The sequence below is a fragment of the Lepidothrix coronata genome, unplaced genomic scaffold (genome assembly GCF_001604755.1).
Source record: "Lepidothrix coronata isolate B3197 unplaced genomic scaffold, Lepidothrix_coronata-1.0 Scaffold125, whole genome shotgun sequence".
Taxonomy (NCBI): domain Eukaryota; kingdom Metazoa; phylum Chordata; class Aves; order Passeriformes; family Pipridae; genus Lepidothrix; species Lepidothrix coronata.
The window spans coordinates 1988276-2011683 of NW_016690305.1; the positions used below are offsets into that span (position 1 = coordinate 1988276).

General features: G+C 47.0%; 1 protein-coding gene across 3 annotated transcripts in view; it reads left to right on the top strand.

Annotated features, from left to right (window-relative positions):
- Positions 1–23408, top strand: part of VPS8 (VPS8, CORVET complex subunit) — a 66969-nt gene that overhangs the window by 28477 nt on the left and 15084 nt on the right. For all 3 annotated transcript variants that reach the window (XM_017826315.1, XM_017826318.1, XM_017826316.1), the window contains 15 exons: positions 734–853; positions 1428–1499; positions 3959–4078; positions 5048–5104; positions 5469–5551; positions 6852–6936; positions 7958–8056; positions 10565–10654; positions 11082–11128; positions 15119–15260; positions 15872–15961; positions 16382–16424; positions 17157–17260; positions 18374–18452; positions 19322–19404. In XM_017826315.1, the coding sequence (XP_017681804.1) occupies positions 734–853; positions 1428–1499; positions 3959–4078; positions 5048–5104; positions 5469–5551; positions 6852–6936; positions 7958–8056; positions 10565–10654; positions 11082–11128; positions 15119–15260; positions 15872–15961; positions 16382–16424; positions 17157–17260; positions 18374–18452; positions 19322–19404 (1314 nt within the window). The remainder of the gene's footprint in view (positions 1–733; positions 854–1427; positions 1500–3958; positions 4079–5047; positions 5105–5468; positions 5552–6851; positions 6937–7957; positions 8057–10564; positions 10655–11081; positions 11129–15118; positions 15261–15871; positions 15962–16381; positions 16425–17156; positions 17261–18373; positions 18453–19321; positions 19405–23408) is intronic.

The window sequence follows — 23408 nt, forward strand, 5'->3', positions numbered from 1 at the left end:
GCTGAGGGTGGCTGGGAGAGCACATTGCCTGTCAGGTGTCCGTGGGATCCCAGTGTGTATCTCACACATATTCCCAAGTGCCAGCCTGGAGCAGTCTGCTCCCTCCCTGCTGGCAGCCAGCTCTGTGTGAGGCTGTTCAGGCACCTGGAGCTGTCGCTGCCCTGTTGGTTCCCTGGGAGGGTCTGGGCACCTCTGGCAGTGGCTCAGTAAAAGGAGTTTCCTTTATTTTGGAAGACAGCCTCGAATTTCAGGAACTGCAAAGTCAGTGGAGGAGACAGAGAATTGAATAGCACCTCAAAGTCAGTCTTTGCAGTGCCAAAAGCTTTGTGCCTCAAAGTGAGGGGGCAGAGTGATTGGCTCTTCCCAAGGGAACTGCTGACAAGGAGAGCTGTGCCCTGGATAAGGAGGAGTTGCATGGCTTCTCAGGAAAGCTGCCAGGAAGGGGAGGGAGTTTTCTAATTTCACACACTTCCGTCTGCAAGTATAAATAAGCCTTAATTTTTGTTTGATCTTGAATTTTGATTGATCTTAAATTGGTCGGTGAGTCTGAGGGAGGGGGAATTTTTTTCCTGCTGACAAGCAGCAGAAAACATCACTCCAGTAGGAACCCTGATGGGCTCCTGAGGGCCTTTAAAGCCTCAGTGCAAGGCAGGTAACAATGCTGCCTTCCCATGCACTTGTGCTGCCAGTGTGTGAAATCCATAGGGAATGTGTGTTGGAATTCTCCTGGCAGGTGTTTGAGTTCCTCATCCGGCTGCACTCGGCGGAGGGCTCCGTGGATGAGGAGGTGTATCCCTATGTCCGGACCCTGCTGCACTTCGACACCCGGGAATTCCTCAATGTCCTGGCTCTGGTAAGAGACCTCTGACCCCCAGGGGAAAATGCACTGCCAGCTCTTCCATCACATGGCTGCACCACCTGTGGCATTCCTGTTAGTGACTTCATGCCTTGCACAACCATCACCTCCTGGCTTGGGGCAGGAACAGCTTTGATGCACGTTCTATGAGATGTTCTGTTGGGGGAATCATAGTAGTCTTTTATGTCCTTAAATATAAATTGATGAACGTGACATTACACACTGAAGGCTCTGGTAGCAGAGGCCATCTTTAAAGCACAGGTAAAACAAGAATAATGGATTTGTAAAGAGTGTTCTAGTACCTACTTCTTTCTCCTGCACAGAGATCTGTTTTTCTACCTTTCCAGATTTCTTGAGTTTCCTCTGTCTGTTTGGACCCATTACTTTTACCTGAATATGTAAATACCATTTTGGTAGTTACAAAAGACCAAATTATACCTTGGAACCTGCTGCCTAGGGATATGCAGAGGAAGGACTTCACAGCATTGTCAGCTTTGTGATGTGGCTGCTTTGTGTTTGCTGGTGTTCTGAGAGCATTCTGCTCAAGGTGTCAGTGTTTTGCCTCCTGCAGACTTTTGAAGACTTTAAGAATGACAAGCAAGCTGTGGAATATCAACAGAGAATTGTGGACATTCTTCTGAAGGTGAGTGTGCCTGAAAATGAACCTCTGTGTTTGCATCTGGCTGATTGTACAGCACTGTGCAGTAAAGCCTGTAAGCTGGGTGAGGTGTTTGCAGTCCTGCCCTGGCTGGCACCTCTGGGAAGGTGATGGGCAGGAGCATGGATTCACCTCAGCCAAGGATGTCATTTGGATATTTGGAAGTGATGATTCATGCATGTTAAATATGGTGACAGAGAGGTCTCCTTTCCTGTCTGTGATTTCGCCTGGGTTGTACTTTGTTGTCAGATCTCTCTTCTTTGCACTACTAAGTTTGTTTTTATCTGCTTCTCATGGAATCCGCTCCCCGATTCCTTCTGAGCGGGGAAAAAAGGTCCCAGGAATCCTGTGCTTGGCAGGGTGCCAATGCTTTCCCGCTAAATCCCTGCTCCCCGTGTCTGTGAGTGCTGTGTTTGGGAGGGAGCACTCCCAGAATGACAGGCCTATCTTCAGTAAATGGGAGAGAGGAGGAATGTCAGAGTTCTCAGCCTGGTGCTCCAGAAATCACTGTCATGTGCAGCCCCTGCTCACAATGGATGTTCCATGAAAAGCTCTCCCTGCCAAGCGCCTTCTCCTTCCCTGCAGAGCTGTCAGCACTAATGAGGGACTCCACTTGGAGGGGTTTATGGCTGAACATAGCACAAGTAGCATTTCCCCATCAGTGTCAAGGGCACAGGGAGTGCCTGGGGTGGCAGAGCTGCAGTGGGTGGGACAGTGCCCCTTGGTGGGGTTTGTGGGCCCAGCAGGATGGGCTGGGAGGGGTCTGTCCCCCCCTGTGCTGGCTCAGCCCCTGCTCTGCTGTGCCCTGAGCTGCTGGCAGCAGGAGGTGGCACTGTAGCTGTGCTCCAGAGATGCTGGGGGTGTGTTCCATGGCACCAGCCCTGCTCTGTGCTCCACCACCACAGAATTCACCCTGCTCTTGGAGGGCAGAGGGGTGCTGCAGCACTGCATCTTCAGGCAAACAGTTTGGTGTTAGTTCCTTAGTCTGGAATCTGCTCTCCTTTTGGATAAAAATAAAAAAAAAAAATCTTGGAGCTTTTAATTTAAATTTGGCAGAAAAAAAAACTTGCCTAGTTAATAGCTGCACTTCCAAAACAGTTTGGTCAACACAGACATTCTGCTAATACTGATCTGAGCTTTGCCAAATAAATGGTGTTTTAGCAAGTCCTTGTGGCTGGCCTGCAGCCTCTGTGGAGTTGCTCTTTCAGGGATACAGTATTTTCACCTGCACTTTGGCTGATGAGGACCCAGCTTGTGAAAAACAAAGCTGAAATGAATCAAACACTCCAGTTGTTTTAGTGAGTCATATTTTTAGTGCTGTTAGGTAACACTGTTCTGTCAAGGCTCCCCCATGAAATGGCCTTTTTAAACAAAAAATGAAGGTTGAAAAAGAATGGTTGCATTAGCTGGTGTTTGAAGCAGAGCTCTGCTTGATTCTTTAATGTGTCTGACCTGCCTCCCTCCACTTGTGTCACATAAACCATGGGCATCTCATGGGAATCTGGGACTCTGGGTCACTTTAAGAAATCAGCTGCATCCCCCCAGCTGTGACTGACTGAGGTTATAAACTGAGCTGCTCCATGTCTGGGCTTTGCTGGAGCAATTCTGAGACCTCAGCTGACAGTTATTCAGGTGATGGTTTTCCTCCCAGCTAAACCCACTGCTCTTAGAGGGGACTCTCCAAACAGGGGTGTTTCACTCTCCCTTAGTGTTCAGGATGTTTTAGAAGTCTGAGACACCAAGTCAGGACACATCATGCTCATTTTTTATGTACCAGACAAGTGACAAGCACTTCTTGAGTTTCAGATCTCCTTTGTAGTGACTCTTAGATATTTCCTTTTACTGTAATTTCAAGTCAGCACAGCCACAAGTTTCTCAAAATATTAATAGACTAACAGCTAATTTAATGTGGGAAAAGCTTTTCCCCAAACCTGCAGCCATTTCTTAGCCATTAGAGCACTTCTCTGCCCACCACAACTGAAGTGGTGAGTGCCTGGGGCTTGAAGTGAAATGTATCTTTTTTTTCTCCTACAATAATTATATTTTTACTCACGTGACAACATTTCTCTGTTCAGAAGCCCTATTATGTGTCCAGAGATCAGCACAGGCTGCAGAGATGGAGATAAATGTGAGTTTGGAGCCCCTTCACACCCCAAACCCAGGAACGTGCAAGAAGTTTATGGCAGGGAGGTGGAGTCAATTCAGCTTGAGGACAGAGGTGCTTTAGCAAGGGCACATCCCCTGTCTGTGTCTTCAGGTGACTTATGTTTTCACCTTCTGGATGGACTCACACAGGAGATGGTGTGGATGTCTGGGGTAGGAGGAGACACAATGGCTGTACAGGGATTTCTTGTTGCTTTCCCAGTTTCTGATGCCTTTCCCAAAGGATGCAGAATCAACCATTCGTGGGTTTATTTTTCCCTTTTCTCTCCGCTGCTCCTCAGGTCATGGTGGAGAACTCTGACTTCACCCCATCACAGGTTGGCTGTCTCTTCACCTTCCTGGCCCGTCAGCTTGCCAAGCCCAACAACACCTTGTTTGTCAACAGGACACTTTTTGACCAGGCAAGTATCCTGTGTGTGTGTGTGACATTCCAAGCAGTGGGCTCTGTATTTTAGCTTGGCTGGAACTGTGGGAGAAAGAGGGTCAGGTCCTAGGAAGAGTCCAAGGCCAGGTTGGATGGGGCTTGGAACAACCAGGCCTAGTGGAAGGTATTCCAACCCCCTGCCATGGGCAGGGACGAGATGGTCTTTTAAGGTCCTTTCCAATCCAAACCATCCTGGGGTTCCATAAGGGGTGTCAACTAAAATGACATTAGTGAGGTCATAGAGCATGTTTATGTAGCTGGTAGTTTTTAGTTTGTGTAGGCACTGCCCTTCTCTGCTGTTGGGAATAGTCTGAGATGCACCAATGGATGCCTGAAGCTTGCATGGGTTAAGTTTATATCCTAGATGAAGTCTCAGAAATTCCTGGGACTGGGGAAGAGGCTTCATTGGCTACAGCAGCTGTGTTATGATGATAACATGGATATATAGACACTAATAAAAAACAAATTACAAAATACGTGTCCTTTGTTGTAATTAAAGACTAAAGAACTCTGTGGAGGCTGAACGGCTTTGGATTAAACACTTTAATTCCAGATATATTAAATGTTCTGAATTGCATGATTTCCTGTTTTTCTGGCTGAGATGGCACAGTCCAGGAGAGAAATCAGGAGGGTCAGTGTAGTGATTGCAGCTGTTTGGTGTGTAGTTCAAGGCAGGACCACGGGGTTCCATGAGCTCTTCTGCATTCCTGGGGATCCCCAAAGTTTGGTTCTAGATCCTGGTGCAGAGTCACGTGTTTCCCCCCGGAGTCCTTGGTTACTCCAGTATTCCCAGTTTAGGCACGAGCCCAGGTAGGGAGTGCGCTCAGATTGTCCCGCTGTGTCGTGTTGCTGTTGCCTGTGCTGATGCTCAGGATCTGCTCTGAGGTTTGTGCTCCCAGCTGGGCTGTCCAGGCCTGACTCACCCCACCTTGTGCCCCTGGTGCAGGTCCTGGAGTTCCTGTGCAGTCCGGATGACGACTCCCGCCATTCCGAGAGGCAGCAGGTAATGAACACTCCTGGAGCACCAGGGAAGGCCGGGCTGGGGAGCAGGGTTTGGCCTCGGGGAGCACGTGTTGGCTGAAGGTGATGTGCCAGAGACACCAGCATGGAAGAACTGGGCAGTGCTGTGCCCAGCAGGAGGGAAGGGTCCTGCCCCAGCACTCCTGCAGGAGAGCCCTGGCAGCAGCAGGAGCAGAGGCAGAGAAGTTCTCGATAAGCCCGTGGCCTCCATAGTTAATGGACAATCAATTAAAAAGTCAGGAAGATAAGCCCTGTGTTAATACCAAGAGCAGGAGCAGAGTACTTGTAATGGCACTGGCTGTCCAGCTGCTGCTGCCCTATAAATAACTGGTGTCCAATCTCTGCAGGTCCTGCTGGAGCTGCTCCAGGCAGGAGGGATAGTGCAGTTTGAGGAGAGCCGTCTTATCCAAATGGCAGAGAAAGCTGAGTTGTAAGTTGCTGTACACATTATGTAAATGCTGCCTTTAGATCTTGCATATGATATTTAAATACTCCCTTTAAATCTCCTCCACAGCTTTTTTTTTCCCTCCACGTTTCTTGTTTCTCCTGTGCAGCTGTGTTTGGGATGGTTTTCCCTGTGCATTCACATTCACATGCTTCATTTGAGACAGTCACGTTTTAGTCCCAGTCATTCTGTCTGTCCTGGGTGTTCTTACAGAAAGCATTGTTGAGAAAGGAGGGGGTGGAGCTGTGGAAACCCTTCAGGAGAAGCCCTGTGGGAGTTGATGAGTTTTGGCATTCCCTGTCCCGGAGCCCTGGCTTTGTGCAGGGGTATAGTTGGATACTGGAATGCTCTGCCACTGGCAGATGGAGGTGACTCGTTGGGATGAGACCCACAGGTGGATTTAAAAGCACGATGGGGTCTGGAGCCACCCCCGTGGTACTTGTTTTAGAAGTGAGTAGGAGAGACAAAAACAGTGTCTGGAAAGGCTAAAAATTTCCAGCATCTCCTTTAGATGCTTTATGATTCCAGAAAAAGTCTGTCATGCCTGAACAGAGCCAGCCAGGGAGGGCACCTTCAGCCACGTTGTGAGTTTGGGTGTTACATGAATGAATCCACTGTGCTACAAAGGACCAGAGGGATGACATGCAGTGGTGGGGGCTGCCATGCCTGTGTCCTAAAAGGAGTGACTGCATCCAATTTTTCAATAAATATATTTTTTTTGTGCTTTCTTCAGAGAATTTGACAGCCAGGCCCCCCCCCCAGCTCAACCACTTCCATCAGAGCTAACAGAGCTGTAGTGTAATATTATTTATCAAACTTTTCATTTGTTTTGCCTCAGTTACATCTGTTTTTATCCAAAGCCTCAAAATATTGAAGCTGTTTGTTAAAATTTGAAGGTAGGAAGCTGTGTTATGACACACTGTTGAGTCATGTTCAGCGAGTTTCTTCAGATGAATTCTGTGGATTGGACTACCTTAGAGCAGAGTGCTGTGGGAATAAGGGAGATAGCCTCTGACAGCAGAACCTGTGAAACCTGATTTCATTGAGGATTTTTGTCCTCTGTCCCTTGTCTCTCACCTCAGTAACTCCAGTTTTCTCTGTTCTGTGATAGTGCTCTCAATAAAGGCCAGTTGGCCTGGGGCTGGTACCAAATGGCATCTGTAAGCAGGAGCCACCCAGCCTACGTGCTGAACACCTCCATGGAAGATGCTTCCCAGTGCTGCCTCCTGTTCTGCTGGCTCAGCTGAGTGGGGGTTTCCTAACATGGGAAGTTTTTTCCTTTCAGCTTCCAGATCTGTGAGTTCATGTACGAGCGGCAGCTCCGCTATGACAAAATCATCGGCTGTTACCTGCGGGACCCCATGAGAAAGGTGAGGAAATCTGCTGCTCCTGGCCCTTGTCCTCCCTGGCCATGCAGCCTGTCCTGCTGGCCAGAGTGATGGGCACAACTGCCCTGCTCTTCTGTCATAATTAACTTGAAGATGTCCTTTACAGTTGAGCTTTCTTAGTTATAGTCAAAGCTTTTTGTGTTTGTGTATTGGAGAGGAGCTGTTTTGGTTTTTTTTTTAAAGCCTCAGAGTTTTCCTCTATTTTAAAATTTAATCAATGCTAGTACATAAACCCTGAGTGCAAGGTGGGATTTATTGCAGATGTGACTAACTGCAATACTACTTGGCTTCTGCCCTCAGTCCACTCTTGTATCCCCTGCACACATCTCTCTGCCCTTACTGTCTCTTCACAATTACCTTCTGCTGGTGCTTGAGTTGCATATCTGCCACAGTTTTTTGAGGTATTCTCTTCCCTACCACCTAAAGAAGTTGGGATGAGAGTATGGCAAGTGTGAGCTCACCAGCTCCTTACAAAACCACGATGCTGAATGTTGTGTGGGTGAAGGAGTTGGAACAGAGGGTTGTGACAGTGAGATGGTCAGAAACCACGGTACAGGAGAGCATCTGAGCTGAGGGCAGTGCAGGAGAGCCTGGGGCAGAGGCTGATGTCAAAGAGAGATTCAGGAATATGCTGGGAAAACTGACCTACCCTCTGGCAGGGTGCTCTTTTCTCTGCCTGTGCTCCTGGCTAGAGTGTGATGTCCTGTCCTCTTTCCCTGTGAGCAAGAGGGGGACATTTCTAATAGTGGAATAACAATTCTCTTTGACCTCAGTGCTTAACACATTAGCATGGGGTTCCTCTTGGCTCTTTTTCCCTGGCAGTTCTTCAGGAGCTGTTTAGGGACATAGAACCTCTCCTGCTGATAACTCATCCTGACTTACTGAGGGAGGGCTACCCTGGGGCCCTGCCAAGGCCATTAGAAAGGCTCTCCCTTAGCAAAGCCCAGTGCTGTCAGCAGTGCTGCAGAACACACTGCAGCATTTATGGCTTTGTGCCTTGCAGGAAGAAGTTTTCAACTACATTCACAACATCCTGTCCATGCCTGGCTACAGTGCTGAGGAAAAGCAGTCGGTGTGGCAGAAAGCTCTGGAGCACATAGAGGTAGGTACAGTGTATCCTGCACCCAGGGGCCCTCAGCTCCTGCTGGTTGCTCTGGGATCTGCTGGTGCTTTTCCGTGAGCACAAGTGTGCCAGTGTTTAGTCACAGCTGTGGAGGCAGCTCTGACCTAAGGTTTAGTGCTCTCATGTAAGTGCAGCCCTTAGATCCAGGCTGGCTTCCTTGGTTTCCTGGTTTCCTGCTGCTCTTTGGATAATGGAGCCTTAATTGGGGGTGATGGCTCCTGAGTGCTGTGCAGCAGGGAGGGGATCCATTAGCAAGTCTTTTATCTCCAGCAGCAGCAAGGTCAGGGCATGGCCATCCCTGACCTCACAGTGGGTGGTGTCCAATTCCTCATCTCACAGTGATGGCAGCGTTCAGCCTTGGCACCCTGGCACTTCTGACCGGTGGGAAGATGGGGTCTTGGCTTCTCTCTAAGACACAGATTGCTGCTAGACTTCTCCAGCTCATCATTTTTCCCATGTCTTCAATCTCTGTCTGCTTCAGGGGATGGAGATGTGCCTGAAATAATTGTCCCCTCAGTAGATGTGGGGAATCCATAATACTTGTAGTTCTAGGTGGTGTCAGTCCCCTCCAGGGTGATCTGGAGATAAACCAGGAAAGTGGGGTTTGTGGTCAGTGCCACTTTTTACTTTCCCCATCATCCTAAACAGCCATAGTCCCTTGAGGTTTATCTTGAAAATAAACCCTAAGGCTTCTCTTCAGTCACAGTAGTGATCCTTTTCTGTCCTCAGACAAGTTAATGCTAAGGAACTTCTTCAGTTGTTTTTTTGCCCACATGTATGTTTCTGAAATTTTTCTTTTCTTACTGTTATAAAACAGTTGGTTTTGTTCAGTAAAGCAGTGTTTTCTCCTTTTTAGGCTCAGCAGGGGTCTTTGGGAAGGGTTACCAGATACACAGTATTGATTTGAAGCAGTTGCTTCTCATTTATTTGGAAGTGTGGCTGCATCTGGAAGGGTCAGAAGCAGAAAGCTCGTATTCTGGGTTTTCTAAACTTGTATGGTGGGAAGCCTTTTAGCTCAAGTTTGACAGAAGGCAAAGCCACAGGCATTTAAAAGATTTATTTTTTTCCTTCTGTTACAATAAAGAAATTGTTTAGTGTTTTTTTCATGTCTGGACAGGTGTCAGTCACAGTGAACAGTTACAGGAAAGTTGCTTTTAAACCTCTGGTTCAGGTCAGTTCAAGCCTGTTAAACACTGTTGCCATTGGACTGAGAAATTCCTGAGGGTCAGGTGAGGGCTTTGTTCCTCTCTCCTGCTGGCTCTGGGAATGTCCTTTGGCAGGGGGGAAAGGCAGTTGTCAGAAAACCTGATGAATGACTTCCTCTCCTTAGGACTGAGTTGGGGTCTCGTTGGTGTGAAGAGTTTTGTGTTCTCCAAGGCTTTTGGGGTATTAAAATCATCAACTTCCCAAAATGCCATTTTACAAACTACCCTTCCTTCTGTTTTTTCCAGCTTCACTGTTTGTGTGATGGTGTTTTATTTTACACTTCATCTGGGCAAAGGTGCAGTCACAGCAGGGATGGACTTGGTGCCACTGCATAATTTGCAGATGACACCAAGCTGGGGAGAGTGTGGATCAGCTGGAAGGCAGGAGGGCTCTGCAGAGGGACCTGGATAGGTTGGAGAGCTGGGCTGATTCCAATGGGATGAGGTTCAACAAGGCCAAGTGCCGGGTCCTGCACTTTGGCCACAACAACCCCTGGCAGCCCCCCGGGCTGGGGTCAGAGTGGCTGGAGAGCAGCCAGGCAGGAAGGGAGCTGGGAGTGGGGATGGACAGGAAGCTGAACATGAGTCAGAGTGTGCCCAGGTGGCCAAGAAGGCCAAGGGATCCTGGCCTGGATCAGGAACAGTGTGGCCAACAGGTCCAGGGAAGTGATTCTTCCCCTGGACTCAGCGCTGGTGAGGCCACCCCTGGAGTGCTGTGTCCAGTTCTGGGCCCTCAGCTCAGGAAGGACATTGAGGTCCTGGAGCAGGTCCAGAGAAGAGCAACGAGGCTGGGGAAGGGACTGGAGCACAAGTGCTGTGAGGAGAGGCTGAGGGAGCTGGGGCTGTTCAGCCTGGAGAAGAGGAGGCTCAGGGGAGACCTCCTCACTCTCTGCAACTCCCTGACAGGAGGGGGGAGCCAGGTGGGGGTTGGTCTCTTTTCCCAGGCAACGATCAGCAAGACAAGAGGGCTCGGTCTCAAGTTGTGCCAGGGGAGGTTTAGGTTGGATATTAGGAAGAATTTCTTTCCAGAGAGGGTGATCAGCCCTTGGAATGGGCTGCCCAGGGAAGTGGTGGATTCTCCGTCCCTGGAGGTTTTTAAGATGAGACTGGATGTGGCATCAGTGCCATGGGCTGGGAACCACAGCGGGGTTGGATCAAGAGTTGGACTTGATGATCTCAGAGGTCCCTTCCAACCCAGTTGATTCTATGATTCTATGATATTGCCCATGGAATGAAAAGCAGGTTGGTTTTGTTGTGGTTTTGTTGTGCTTCCCCCCCAAAGGAGCTGCTGGTGCTGAGCCCAGGGAAGGCAGCTGAGCTGGCAGCCATCCACTTCAGCGAGCAGATCGAGAGCATCGTCTCCACCCTCCAGGTGAAGTGTCCCACTCCATGGACTGGAGGCTTCTGTTCTTGCCATTCTTTAGGAAGTGATTGCTGAGATTAGGTGGTAAGTTGGTTGCTGCTGTGCCAAAAACAGAAGAAAAAAAGTGATGGCTCCTCAGCAGCAGGAACTGCTACATTTAAATGATTTGCCCTGTTTGTAGAGTTCTGGCCATAAAAATGTACCATCTCAGAGCTGCTGGTTGCAACTTTTAGTTGGAGCTCGGTATTGCTTGCACTCACAGAGCAGAGTTACTGTCAGCAAATATATCCTCAGAATATTTGTGCAGGACATGCCCAAACCAGCCTCTTCAGCAGGGACCAGCTGTGAAGTGTGTTTTCTGTAATGGGTATAGGTCAGGAATCACTGCTTTATGGCACAGTATTTAGAATAATAATATTCTCTCCCTGTTGTACAGGACCAGTTCTTGCTCTTCCAGTTCCTGAGGAGTCTCCTAGATCCAAGGTATGTAGAAATTGGGACTGTTTACAAACTACAGCTTGAAAACATGGATTAAAACCAGTTCCTTTGAAACACTGGATCAGTAGTCAGCCTAGAGGCAAGATTAGGTTAAGGAAAGGTCACTTGCTCCTCAAACTGCCCCAAGCTGAGCAGAACAGCCCTGAATTAAATGTTCTGGGGAGTGTCCTCCAGCAGAGCCCCTGGAGCTGCCTGCCTGGGGAGTGCTGTGCCTCCAGTGCATTCCAGTGCTTCCAGTGTGCCTCCAGTGCATTCCAGTGCTTCCAGTGTGCCTCCAGTGCATTCCAGTGCTTCCAGTGTGATTCCAGTGCCTCCAGTGTGCCTCCCCCATGCTGGGGGGAGCTGGGAATGGCTGTGGAATGGCGACCCTGGGACTAAACCTGCCATTGCCCTTCCCAGAAACCCACTGATCCATTACTTGACCGAGGTGCCCAAGTTTAGCACAAACAGAAAAGCATTTTGGTCTGTTGACATCTTTGATTTGTCCTGTTTCAGAACTGCTGCCATATCTCACTGCAAGCTCCTCTCTTACCTACTTGCTTGCTCCATCTGCTCCTGTTCTCTCAGTTCTTCAGCACTGAGTGTTCTCTTTCTGTTGAATCGGTTTCAAATGCTACAAGACCTTGATTTTATTTATTTATTTTGTAAGACATTTATGTATGCACAGCTCCAGTTGCTTTCAAGCAATCGTAAATGCAATTGAAGGAGGGATCCTGTTTTGTCAATTAGTTACAAATTAATTGTGCTTTGGGAGGAGGAGGAAAAGGTAATATTATCCAAGTCCAAGTGTTAATGTATTTAGTTCTTGAAGTGTAATACAAAGCATTCTTTGGAAGCTAAAAGCTGGAATTAATCACTCACTTTCTGGATTTTGTCAGATGTAAATGCAAAAAAACCCAACACACAACACCGAAACCCAAAGACATGTTTTGTTATTTCCTGAGTTTTACAGCCATGTTTGTGTGGAAGGTGTTCATTTCCATACCTCCTGTGTACCTTAGAAGTCAAAACAAAACCAGAATTCTGCCAAGAAAATATCTTGGTTGGGTTTTATAGGAACGAAATTAGGTGATTTAGTCAATAAATGATTAATTAAATAAAAAAAGGAAGTTAAGCAGAAATGAAACCCAGCTGGAAGTTAAGTAGGACTTTGTTTATGCTGTGCTATCACTTGCAGCAAGTGGGAGCCAGTGAAGGTAGTAATTAACCTGGATTTTAATCTTATGCACAGAGTACCTCCCGTAATCTCTGAGTAATAAACGTATCTAATTTCACTCTGCCATAATTAGAGCTAAATAGCCCCATTTCTGCTGTACTTACCTTCTAATCACTAGCAACATGTGATATGTTCAAACCAGCTATGGGGAGCAACTTCCTGCATCTCAGCTTCCCACAGATCCCTGCTTTTCCCCCAGGGCTGATGGGCCATGAGGTGCTTTGGTCCATGTGGCCTTTTTTTACTAACACTCAGGTCCCCAGGTCTGTTCTCAGTGCTGGGAGGTTTTTTTCCTTTAAGACCTATTGAAAGGAGCTGAACTGGATCCTGAGAGAGGCAGGGAAGGAGGAAAAATCTTGCTTTGCAGAAACACCTAGACTTTGTAGTATATTCATACATAAAACAGTGATTAGGCTCTGCTGAAAACATCTGTCTCTTTTCAGTCAATCTAAATGTTTATATGCTTTTTTTTCTGAACAAGATTCTTATTAAAATAAAGACTCTTAGAGCAGAAAATGAGCTTTTTAAGGTCTCAGATACAAACGATTGCTTTATCATATGGGGACACAACTCATCGTGCTGGTCTAACGATCCTAGTTGGTGGAATTGCATTAGGGATTAATTTGGCCCATTTAATTTAGCTAGAGATTTATTTTAGAGGAGGTGGAAGGGGGGCAGGGAGGAAACAGGGTTAACAGGAATTGCCTGGGGAAATTAAAACCAAATGTCTATATGTTTGTAGCATAAAGCAGCCCTAGGAAAAAAAGAATGTAGTGGGGGTTGCTCAGCTCATTAATCAGAGCCTTTGCTACGTTACCACTTTAAACTCTTGGGTTTTTTCCTCTAAAAAAGCCCAAACACAGCGAGATGTGTTTGTGTGTTATACCAACAATATTAACTTATTTAGCAACACAGTGTTCTGGACTTATAAATACATTAGCAGATACCTCAACTTCTAGTTCTGTTACAAGGGCTCTTCTCTCTGCCTGTGACACTTGCAGGGCTCCCTTGTGCCAGGTTTTTTGAGAAACCAGCACTTCTCTCTTCCTTTTGGGGAAGAACATGGCAGGGGGAGATGTTTGGATGGTTATATTGGAGATGGACATCACCCCACGGAGCTGAGCAGGACCTGCAAGGCTCAGGACTGTTGATTAGTTTTAGACATTATCAAAATCCAGCTTTCTTTCCATTCTCTGCTCTCTGCCTTTCTTGATGAAGTGGTTAAGGAAAGGTCAGCTTGCTCACGAAATCATGAATACTGAGTGCCAGAGTTATTTCCAGACTAGAGTTTGTTCTCGTGCTATAAATGTATGACTTGCCATTTTTCCTATTTTGGTAGACAAGAGATGATTTTAGGTAAAATGTGCTTTATTTTAATCTACTCACAGAAGGAGTAGAGCACTCCCTCCCTCCCAGGCACCAGGGATGTTCACAGGGTGTTCGTGGTGGGAGGAGCGGGTGGTGAATGCAGGAGGCCAGAATTCAGGGCTCTTCTTTGGCCCTTCCAAGCTCCATTCTCTGATGTCAGAACACAGGAGTTTGGACACCAGTTTTTGTGCAGCTGTGTCCATATTATGGCCACTGCTCAGTACCTGGGTGAGGCTTTTGTTTCTGGGCACACATGACTTCCAGTCCAGTGACTGACACTAATCACAGTGAGCTGCTGTTGGCTTGCAGGGGGCACAGCACTCTCCTGGCCTCTCCTGGATGAAAATATTCCTGTTGTAACTCTCAGGAAATACAGGATCACATTGGACATCAGACCTTTTCCACCCATGGCTGTAGGGTTTGCACATCAACACATCTTCCCTGATTAGGAACTTCTGTTTGGATAAGTAACAAAACTAAATACATGCCTTGATCCATTTTCTTTCCTGACAGGAGCCTCAGCAGAGCCTAAAGCCCCGTTTCCTAGGCAGGATGAACTCCTGCTGTTCCTCTGTGTGATGCACCAGTCCCAGAAGGGCCATGGGAAGTGTAATGTGCAGTGGCAGAGAGCTGCTGCTCATGGGAGGGTTGCAGGTGCTGTATCTGACTCTAGGAGAGCATCATCCTCACTCTGAGGTCTCTTGCTTAATGTTGCTCTTTTTAAAAACAAGGTCAGTAGAAAACAGTCAGGACAAAGGGATGTGGGCACTGCTTACAATTCTATTCTCTCCTTTTTTCCCCCCCACTTTGGACGTTTCTTTAATAAGAAGCCCAGGGATTAGAAAATGGGGATGTTTCCCTAAAAGAGGCCCGAGTACCTGTCTTAGTGAGGTGGATCAAAGGGATGAAACACTAACATTTGAGAAGTAAGTCAAGGAAGAATTTCAGGAACAATAAGCAAAAAGCAACAAACTGTTTCTTCAAACACATGCAGAGCAGGGCTGTAGGACACACAGATAATCAGGATCTGAAAAGACAACTCAAACCATAAGGTTTCATTGAGGAAATGAGGCGAGTTCTTTGTGCCTCTTTACCATGGAATTGCTGAGGATGTGTCTGTGCTGGTCTCTGTCTTCACAGGGGTCTTTGATAGTCTAATTTATACTAAGGCATCAGGAGAATGTGTTGTGGAAGAAATGAAATGCCTGCTGAGAGACCCCCCAGCACTAGGAACTAGTAGAAACAGCATAATTTTTCTCTTAAAACCAGATTTTTTTAAAGTTCTGTACTAAAGGTAAAAGACAAAACACAATGGAACAAGAAACTCTTCTTTCCAGCCAACTTTCTGGGCTAGAGTTTGACTTGAGTCTCTCGTGCCTGTTTTATTGCAGAGAGGGCATTAACCAAGAGCTGATACATTTACCACCCTCCATCACTGAGCAGTTCATCGAGCTGCTGTGCCAGTACAGCCCAGACCAGGTCCTAGAGACACTCAAAGTTCTGGAATACTGCAGACTGGAAGAAACCATCGAGGTAGGAAAGACATGTACGAGGCCAGGGGCCAGGGGATGCATTCAAACCAGCTCCTGCCTCTTTGAAGTGCTGCAAAGGTACTTGAGGATTAGTTCCTGGATGCTCTCCCAGTCCATTTCTCCTTCTCTCTGTTCCCTCCAGCTGCTGAACTGCTCTCCTGCAGCACAGTTAGATCTGTTTAATACCCTGACTCTGGGTTTGGTCTCAGGGCTAATAAGAAAGAGGCCATTAGTGCTCTGAAGCTGCTGAGAAAGTGCAGAGTGGAGAGTGGCTGTGTTACTGCTGATTAATTGTGTTGGAGGTGTGTGAAATTATGAGCCTGGGGTTTTTGGGAAGCAACGCTGCCAAAATGTGACTAGTGCTGGGAGAGCAACTGTTCCTTCCCTTGATGACAATGGTAACAGTAATTTTTTTAGTGCTGATGGTGGCAATAGTTGAGAAATCAGGGGCTGTAGGAGTGCAGCTCAGCCTGGGTAACCTGAGCACAGCACATGCAGGCCTGGCCATCTGGCCCTCCTTGTCTCGTGGGGTAAACAAACCCTGGCAGGCTTCTTAAGATATTTTTTTTTTTTTACATTTACCTTTTTTTTTTTTTCCTCCTTTCAACTCAGATAACCCAGAAACATCAGCTCCACGAAGCTTCTTCGTATTTACTGGAGAAGAAGGGAGATATCCATGGTGCCTTTTTGGTTATGCTTGAGGTACTGAAACCTTGACTGTGGCACTTCTGCCATGCCCTGCCATCAGCAGGGTCTGTGCTCAGGTTTGATGTTGTCCTTGCTCCTCAATTTGTTTCCCACTAGAATCCATGGAAGCTTTTCCCTGCTGTCAAACAGCAATATGTTAAGTTGTCTGCAGGCTCAGCAAATCAGTGTATTTTTTGGGCGAGTCTTCAAACATCCAGTAGATAATAGATGCAGAAATTTGTTTTTCTTAGTCAAAAATCATCTTTCAGCTCCTGCTTTCCCTTCCTTATTTGAAAAGACATTATGCTACATTAATCATACTGGGGAGGAAAATGGGGATGAGCCTTTGTATCCCACCTTTTCCAAACAGTTCTATGAGGATTCTTGGTAGTGAACTATAAAGTTTATTGTTCTGTGTCCTCTCTTTTGTTTCAGCGATTGCAGAGCAAGTTGCTGCTGCTCACTCAAGATGATGAAAGTAAGAGATATCAAGTGAAATCTCATTTTCTATTAGATAGATAAACACAAAAATGCAAAGTGCTTGTGTCTGACACCTGGCATAATGAGATCCTATTTCAAGTTTCTAGGTATTGCAGTGACTTCTTTTTTATTTATATTTACCTGGCTGTGGTAGTTATTTGGGTGACACTTCCTCACTGCTAGTCTTGCTAGAGACCTAGAGCAGGTGCCCTGTCAGCTTTTTCCATTGTGACTGGTGCTCTCACTGCCTTACCAGACACATTTCCTGTGTCAGAATCCATTCCAGCTCGTTACTGAGCCTTAGCTGGCATTACATGTGAATAGTGATGAGAGACAGCTGGAAGTAGCTTTTTTTTCTGAAGCAAATTTCTCAGATAAATATGAATGTTCTGCCTACAGAAAATGAGTATATGCACAGATGTGCTGTTCACTAGCCCAAGGACTCATGGGCACCTAATTAAGTGCAGTGCCCATAGTTGTTACTTAATTGTATCCTAAACCACAGCTAAGATCTTCCTTATTTGATTACATGAAATGTTTTATTTGCCCAATTTATTGTGCTATTCAGGAAAAGTGCCAAAAATCAGGACTTGTCTTTATAATTTGGTTGCTGACTATAGTGAGCAGACTTTAGATGAGCAGCATGATTTCATTTTGCAGAAGGATTGGGAGTTAGCATATCTAATAGTTTTTATAATTGCAGTTTGTTTTTTTTCCCACCAACTCTTAGGCTCAGCTGAACCCTCCTTGCTAGAAAACATTGAAGATACCTTAATGAAAACAATTGCCCTTTGCCAGAGGAATTCACACAGTTTAGACCAGCAACAGAGAGAGGTAAGAGAATCAAAGAATGTGTCACTAAAATCAGCAGAGACCTCTGTGTCTCCTGAAACTTTCCCTGCTGTGGCTCTTCCTTTCCACATCCACTGGATACTGGTGTGCCTCAGGCAGTCATTGCTCTCCCCTCCCTGTGTTCTCCCTGCAGTGGTTCAGGTTTTAGACCCACAAGAGAGAAATCCTCCCTCACAGGGATGAAACACAGAACGTCAGCAGTGGGGAGGCAGATGAGCCAACATCCTGCCCTGCTTTAGCTCCAGCCCAAGTTCTGGCTTCAGTGTCAGTCAGACAGTGCAGGAGGCACTGTGAGCTCTGAGCCAGCTTCATGGTGGCACAAAGCTGATGGTGCTGTCACTGTGGCTGCAGAGCATGTTCACAGCCCCTGGGTGTAGTGTCAGCCTGGTCTGTCAGGGTGGAGGCAATCCAGCTGGCTTGAGCTCCTGCAGGGAGCTGGGTGTGCCTGTCTCCTCGGGCTGGGGTTGCATTTCCATTTCACCAAAGCATCTTTACTCCCAAGATTTTGCATGATTTACATATCTGAACTCAGAACTGAGAATGGTTTGTTCCCGTGTCTGAGGAGGCGGCGTGGCTGGAAGTCAGGAATTGTGTAATCTCTTCACAAGCACTGTCCAATGTAGAGGTGAACTCCTGGTGTCTTCTCCACAAGGATGTCACTGTGCAACAGATAGGGAGAGAGTTTAGATGTCCCTTTCCATCTGGGATCCATTTACTGTGCTACCCACTGTGTGAGCTGTCTCTACACCAGAGTTTGTGTCTCACAGGGGGAAGTAGTTGGATGAATTAGAAGTAGGTTGTTGTCCCAGTAAAGAAACAGGTGAGAATAGAGAGGAGGAGCTGAAGGCCTGTGCTCAGACCACTATCAAACAGGATCTGGGTCTGAGATGAGCAATGTAGACTGAAAGCAGATCCCCAGGTGCTTTGCTCTGAGGGTGTTCTAACATGTTTCAGTGCTGTCCCACTGCAGTCATGAGAAATGCAGTTCTCAGAGCATGGAAGAGTCTTTGCAAATGGCCTCTGACATTGCTCAGAGCTCATTTTTAGCACTGCCCTGTGCTTACTGGGTTTTCCCCTTGCATTCCATGATTTCAGGCCCTGTGGTTTCCCCTGCTGGAGGCCATGATGTCCCCACAGAAATCCTCTGGTTCTTCACAGTGTCGATACTCTGAATGTGAGTATTTTGGCTCTTGTAACCCCAAATACGAATCACAAGTTGTGTGCTGTCTCTCCTCTGCTGAAGGAATAGAGGAAAAGGAGTTTTGGTACTTCATTCCTAAATATTCTGCTCCCTAACCTGCAGGGACTGTAGGACTGACCTCAGGCTGAGTGTTTGGTCAGCTGCAGCTGTCAGGGAGATAGTTATTTTTAATTTAATTGTATTTTATTTTGTCCTGAGCGGAGGAAGGTCCCTGCCATAGGCTGTGCTAGTAAGTTGGTTCCACTGAGGATGGTCTCTGAAGGAGCCAAGGTGCACAGCATGCACAAAGGCTTTGTGGGTTGGAAGGAGGTTGTAGTCAGTGCTTTGGGAACTCCTGACATAATAATACTGTCATTTTCTATGCCCAACCCTTCTGGGCACTTCTCCCTGCACCTGCTGATTATCCCCCAAAGAAGCTGAATGGCTGAATCTGTGCATATGTCAATGTTGGCTCTTATTTAGGGAATTGGGCATCTGGAAACAAGTTTCAAAGGTCACTGCTAGGAAGTTTTAGAGTCTGTGGGGCCATAACATGGACAAGACATCCAAACTGGCGTGTTATAGCGGTAGGAAAAGTGAATAATAGTGCTACAAAGTAAGTCAAAATGGGAATGTTCACTGTGGGGGGTGTGGGAGAGAACACAGAGGCATCCTGGTATCAAACCCTTGTGCTACAAAAGGCCGTGTGTGCTTAGTGCAAAACCTGCGGAAGGAAAAACAGAAAAGTTGTTTTCAAACTAGAACATGTGACCTGAAATAAAACTCTCTTTATCTGTAAGACTGATCTCTGTACTCCCTGAATCCTAATGGAGTGCTGGTGGCTGTTGTGTTTGACATTCCAGCTTTGAAGAGTTTGACCATGCAAGTGCTGAACAACATGGCTGCGTTCATCGCTCTGCCCTCCATCCTGCAGAGGATCCTGCAGGTGAGTTCCTGGAGACAGGAAGGTTTCACCAAAGTGTGCCATTCAGTTATTGGGAAAAGGTATTTCCAGGTCATTAGAGATCAGCTCAGCTGATTGTTGGGTTCCACATGTTTCAGTAAAAGTTCATTGGTGAGATAAGTTGGGAAAGCTGATAGAAATATCTCAGAGACATGTGGGAACACATAAACCTGTGAGAAGATAATTGAGGTAATTCCTGCAAACCAAATAAAATATTATCTCAAGGGTTGCAGTTACTTTGAACTGAAACTTGGCAGGGTTAGAGGCAAAGCCACAATGAATTTCTCAAACTTGGAACTAAATCAGTTGAAAGTTGTTTAGCAAAAGCTCTGGGATGGGCAGTTGGGAAGACACTGAAGTTAAGTGTGTGGGCTTGGGAGAAAGATGCAATTTTATTTTAGAGATGTTTGTTAGTGAGCAGCAAACATTTTGTAGAAGAGATCATTTTAAGCAGGTCCTTGGGTTGAGTGGTCATGAGCTACTCTAATTTGTTGGTTTGCAAAACATGTGAAAGTTGAGTTTGGGATTTAATAACAAACCTTGAGAAATGCAGAAAAGGAATTGGAAGAATTTTCTGCTCTGCAGAGTGGGATGACTGAAGAGTTGAGACAGTGTCAAAACACTCTTCAGGGTTTCTGCTCCAGGTGAGAGGAGAAAAGGGCTTATAGGCTTCACAGGGTGAACAGACCTCCAGCAGCCTCCTGGTTTGATCTCAATACTATGCACAGTCTTGGAGTTGGGAAAAAATCATAAGACAGCAAAGGATGTTGTAGAAGAGTGGATAAAAAGTGTGAGCAAATGAAATGTGGTTTTAATCAAAGGTAGAAAGTGTCAAGCAAACCTAATGGCTCTTCAATAACTTATTTTGTCTGCTTTTAGCTGAGACATTGGATTTAGTTTCCTGTTGTCCTTTGATGTTTAATTTAGGCAGGAAATGATGGAGAAGCTGTGAGTGAGGAACTGCCAAGGAGGCTTCCCTGGGTTATGCTGAGAACTACCAGGATGGGGTGAGAGTCAAACCAGTGCCCACTGTGCAGATAACACAGCTGGGAGCTGTTACAGAGTGGGGGAAGATCCCATTCCCCTCGGGATGAAGAGAGATTCTTGTTGGCAGGCTTGAAATATTTCCTTCTGTTTTGGTTCTGACGGACTCTTCAGCAGCAATAGAAAATCCCATTTCCAGAGGGTGGCACTGATGTCCTGGAGGCAACAGGGGAGTGAAATGTCTTTGTCAGTTGTGGAGGGAAGTGTTTGCTGTGATGGCTCTGGTGCAGAGGCTGAGGGGACGCTTCAGCAGGTGAAGTACTTCTCTGGGGACAGAAATGGCATTCCTGAAAGCAGCTCTGGTCACTGGGTTTGGAGGCAGGGGGAGCTGTTCCTGCTCATTCCACTTGCCTGGTCAGCCCTACAAATCCAGTCTGACAAAAGAGAGATTTGGAAAGGCAGATATTTTTGTACAACTAGAGCAAAAAATGATGACTTCTTGAAATGCTTGCAGAGAGAGAAGGACTGAATTCCAGGTAAAGAGTATTATATCAGAACTTTCCAAGATGGGAGCAGGAATTGATCCCTCGTAGCTGGGAAACAGTTGTAGGGAAAACAATGTAAAGATGAAGAGAAGATCCTGTGGAAGGGGAGGTGGTCTTGATTTACAAGATCTCTAGATAAGTGGACTTGGCCACTTAGCACTCGTTCTTTTACAGATTCCACTCACACTTGTGTGTTTGCAAACCCCTCAGGTGTGTGGGAAGGAGTGATGTGGCCTGGATGGTCTGTGGGCATAGAGGGGGTGTGAGCCCCTCACTGGGCATCCTCTGACTGATGCCACCAGCTCAGTCATGTCCTGTACAAGTTGCTGCCTGTCATAAGGTGAATTTTTGCCTCTGAAGTTCACTTAAGCTTCTCCAAACTTGTCATCCTCCTCCTTAGGAGATGGGCTCTGCCACTGAGCCCTTGTCTGTGCTGGGTCTTACCCACCTGCTGCCCTCAGTGCTTGGCACCTCCTTGGCTTGTTGGCTGGGAACAGTGTCCTTTGTTACCAGACAGACCCTTCATTGAATCCTCTGCTCTTGTGCTTAAACCCCACATTTCCATCCACACTGCCCTCACACCAACCCTTCTTTCTGGAATTCTGTGATGCATTGCTCTAGGTCACTGTGTGTTTGTAGTGTGTTGTGTTAAATTCTTGCTCCAGGGCTTGCAGCAGCCCGTGGGAGGCTTTCTGTGGGTTTTGTTTGGATGCACAGCTTGGCCCTTGGAAGAATTGCTTTGGTTCAGCTGGAAGGCTGGTGTTGGGAATGGTGATGAGCATGTCTTGCTGCATGGCCGTGTCATGGGTGCCCAGCTCAAATGTTCAGGGCTTCTGAGCCCTTACCTTGGTGGGGATCAGGAAACAAAGTCCCTCTGTGTTAGGCAGAAGGGAGCACTGGATTTTTTGCCTCCCTGTCATCTGCTTCCTTGGATCACCTGGGAATGCCACCGAAGTGCCCTGCAGGGCAGAATCCCAACGTGGCATGTGTGCATGGTGCTTTCCCAGACAGCAAGAGCCCTGTGTTGTTAGCCCTGGCTGGGAGTTCCCTTTGCAGAGCTGTGTGGCTGCTCTTTGAAGCCATGTCAAATTCCAAACCCTTCTGTGTCGGCTCTGATCAGTGCACAGGGCCTTGTTCTTTGTGTTATTGATGCACCACCTTAACTGTGACCACAAGTCAACTCTGAAACCAGCCTCTCTGGGCCCTGGAGTGCAGGGCAGCCTTTCCCAAGCCCTCCAAATGTTTTGGTGAAACCCAGAATTGTGAGTGGTGCTCGTCTGACAATGCCCTCCAAAGCTGTTCCAGCAGAGCTCAAGGCTTGGTGGTAGAGCTGCAGTCTGGGAGGGGGAACAGCTGCCCAGGAATTCCCTGGGGGATTTGCTGGAAGGTGGATGACATCAGTAAACTGAGGTAGATTATCTTGCCTTTTCTGAAGAGGAATTAGAGTATTCCAATTTTAGTGGACTGTTTTTCTTCCTCTTCTGGGCTTAACTGCTTACAGATTATACCTTATGCAAATGTTAACTTTGCAACCAAAATGCTTGGCTAAAGGGCACCTTGCAGGGGCTGTGAGCAGGCCTGCAGCTTTCCCAGGGAACAGGGGGGGCTCCTGACATAAACCTGTCACAGCACACCGACCCAGTGGCATCTAATCGAAGTCATATGAAATAAAGGTTGATACATTTATGTTCTTGCTCATCCTTAATAGTGTTGTGGGGTTATTTATTAACTAGGAAGCCTGAACTAACCGCATTAGGAGAGATAGCAGAGGAATCCTCTTGAGCATTAAGAAAAATACCATGTTATTAAGGATGGGAGCGCTCTCTGAAGGGGCTGAGGTTGAGTGTTAATTCCCTTACAAAGCTGTAATCCTTCATGAATGTTTTGTAAGCACATGGGGCTGATGCCTCCTACAAAATGGAGAACTGGAGAAGCCAGAAATGTAAAAGCCGCCTGTAAGAAACCCAGAGAGGGGAAGGAAGGAAGGAAGGAAGGAATCTCTAAAAACTGTTCCAGAAAGCCTTTCCTTGTATTTTTTGCCATTCCTGCTTAGGGCTGTCTCTGGCTGTTTTTCCTTCCCAGTCCTGGAGGTCAGCCCTGGGATCAGTTCTGTGTACAGTGGCTGGTCTGTCCCCTGGCAGAGGGGAGAAGCTGCAAGTGTTTTCAGAGTTTATTAGCACTGGTAGCAAAGCAAGGGCTATTTCCTGGACCTGGAAAGCAGCTGGAAATGGAGGAGGTGGAACTGGCTGAAAGGGCTGCATGAGCACCCCTGGCCTGTCCCTGGGTACCGACCAGTGCTTCCCAATCTGCTGGTTGGTGGTGGCACTGGGCAGCCAGTTTGGCTTTGGCTTCCCATGCCAATGCCATGTTCCCAGGGCAGTGCCAGCTGTTCTTGGATGGTACAATGCCTGTTCCACAGCACGGGGGGTACATTTGTACCTGGAGCATGGATTCCAA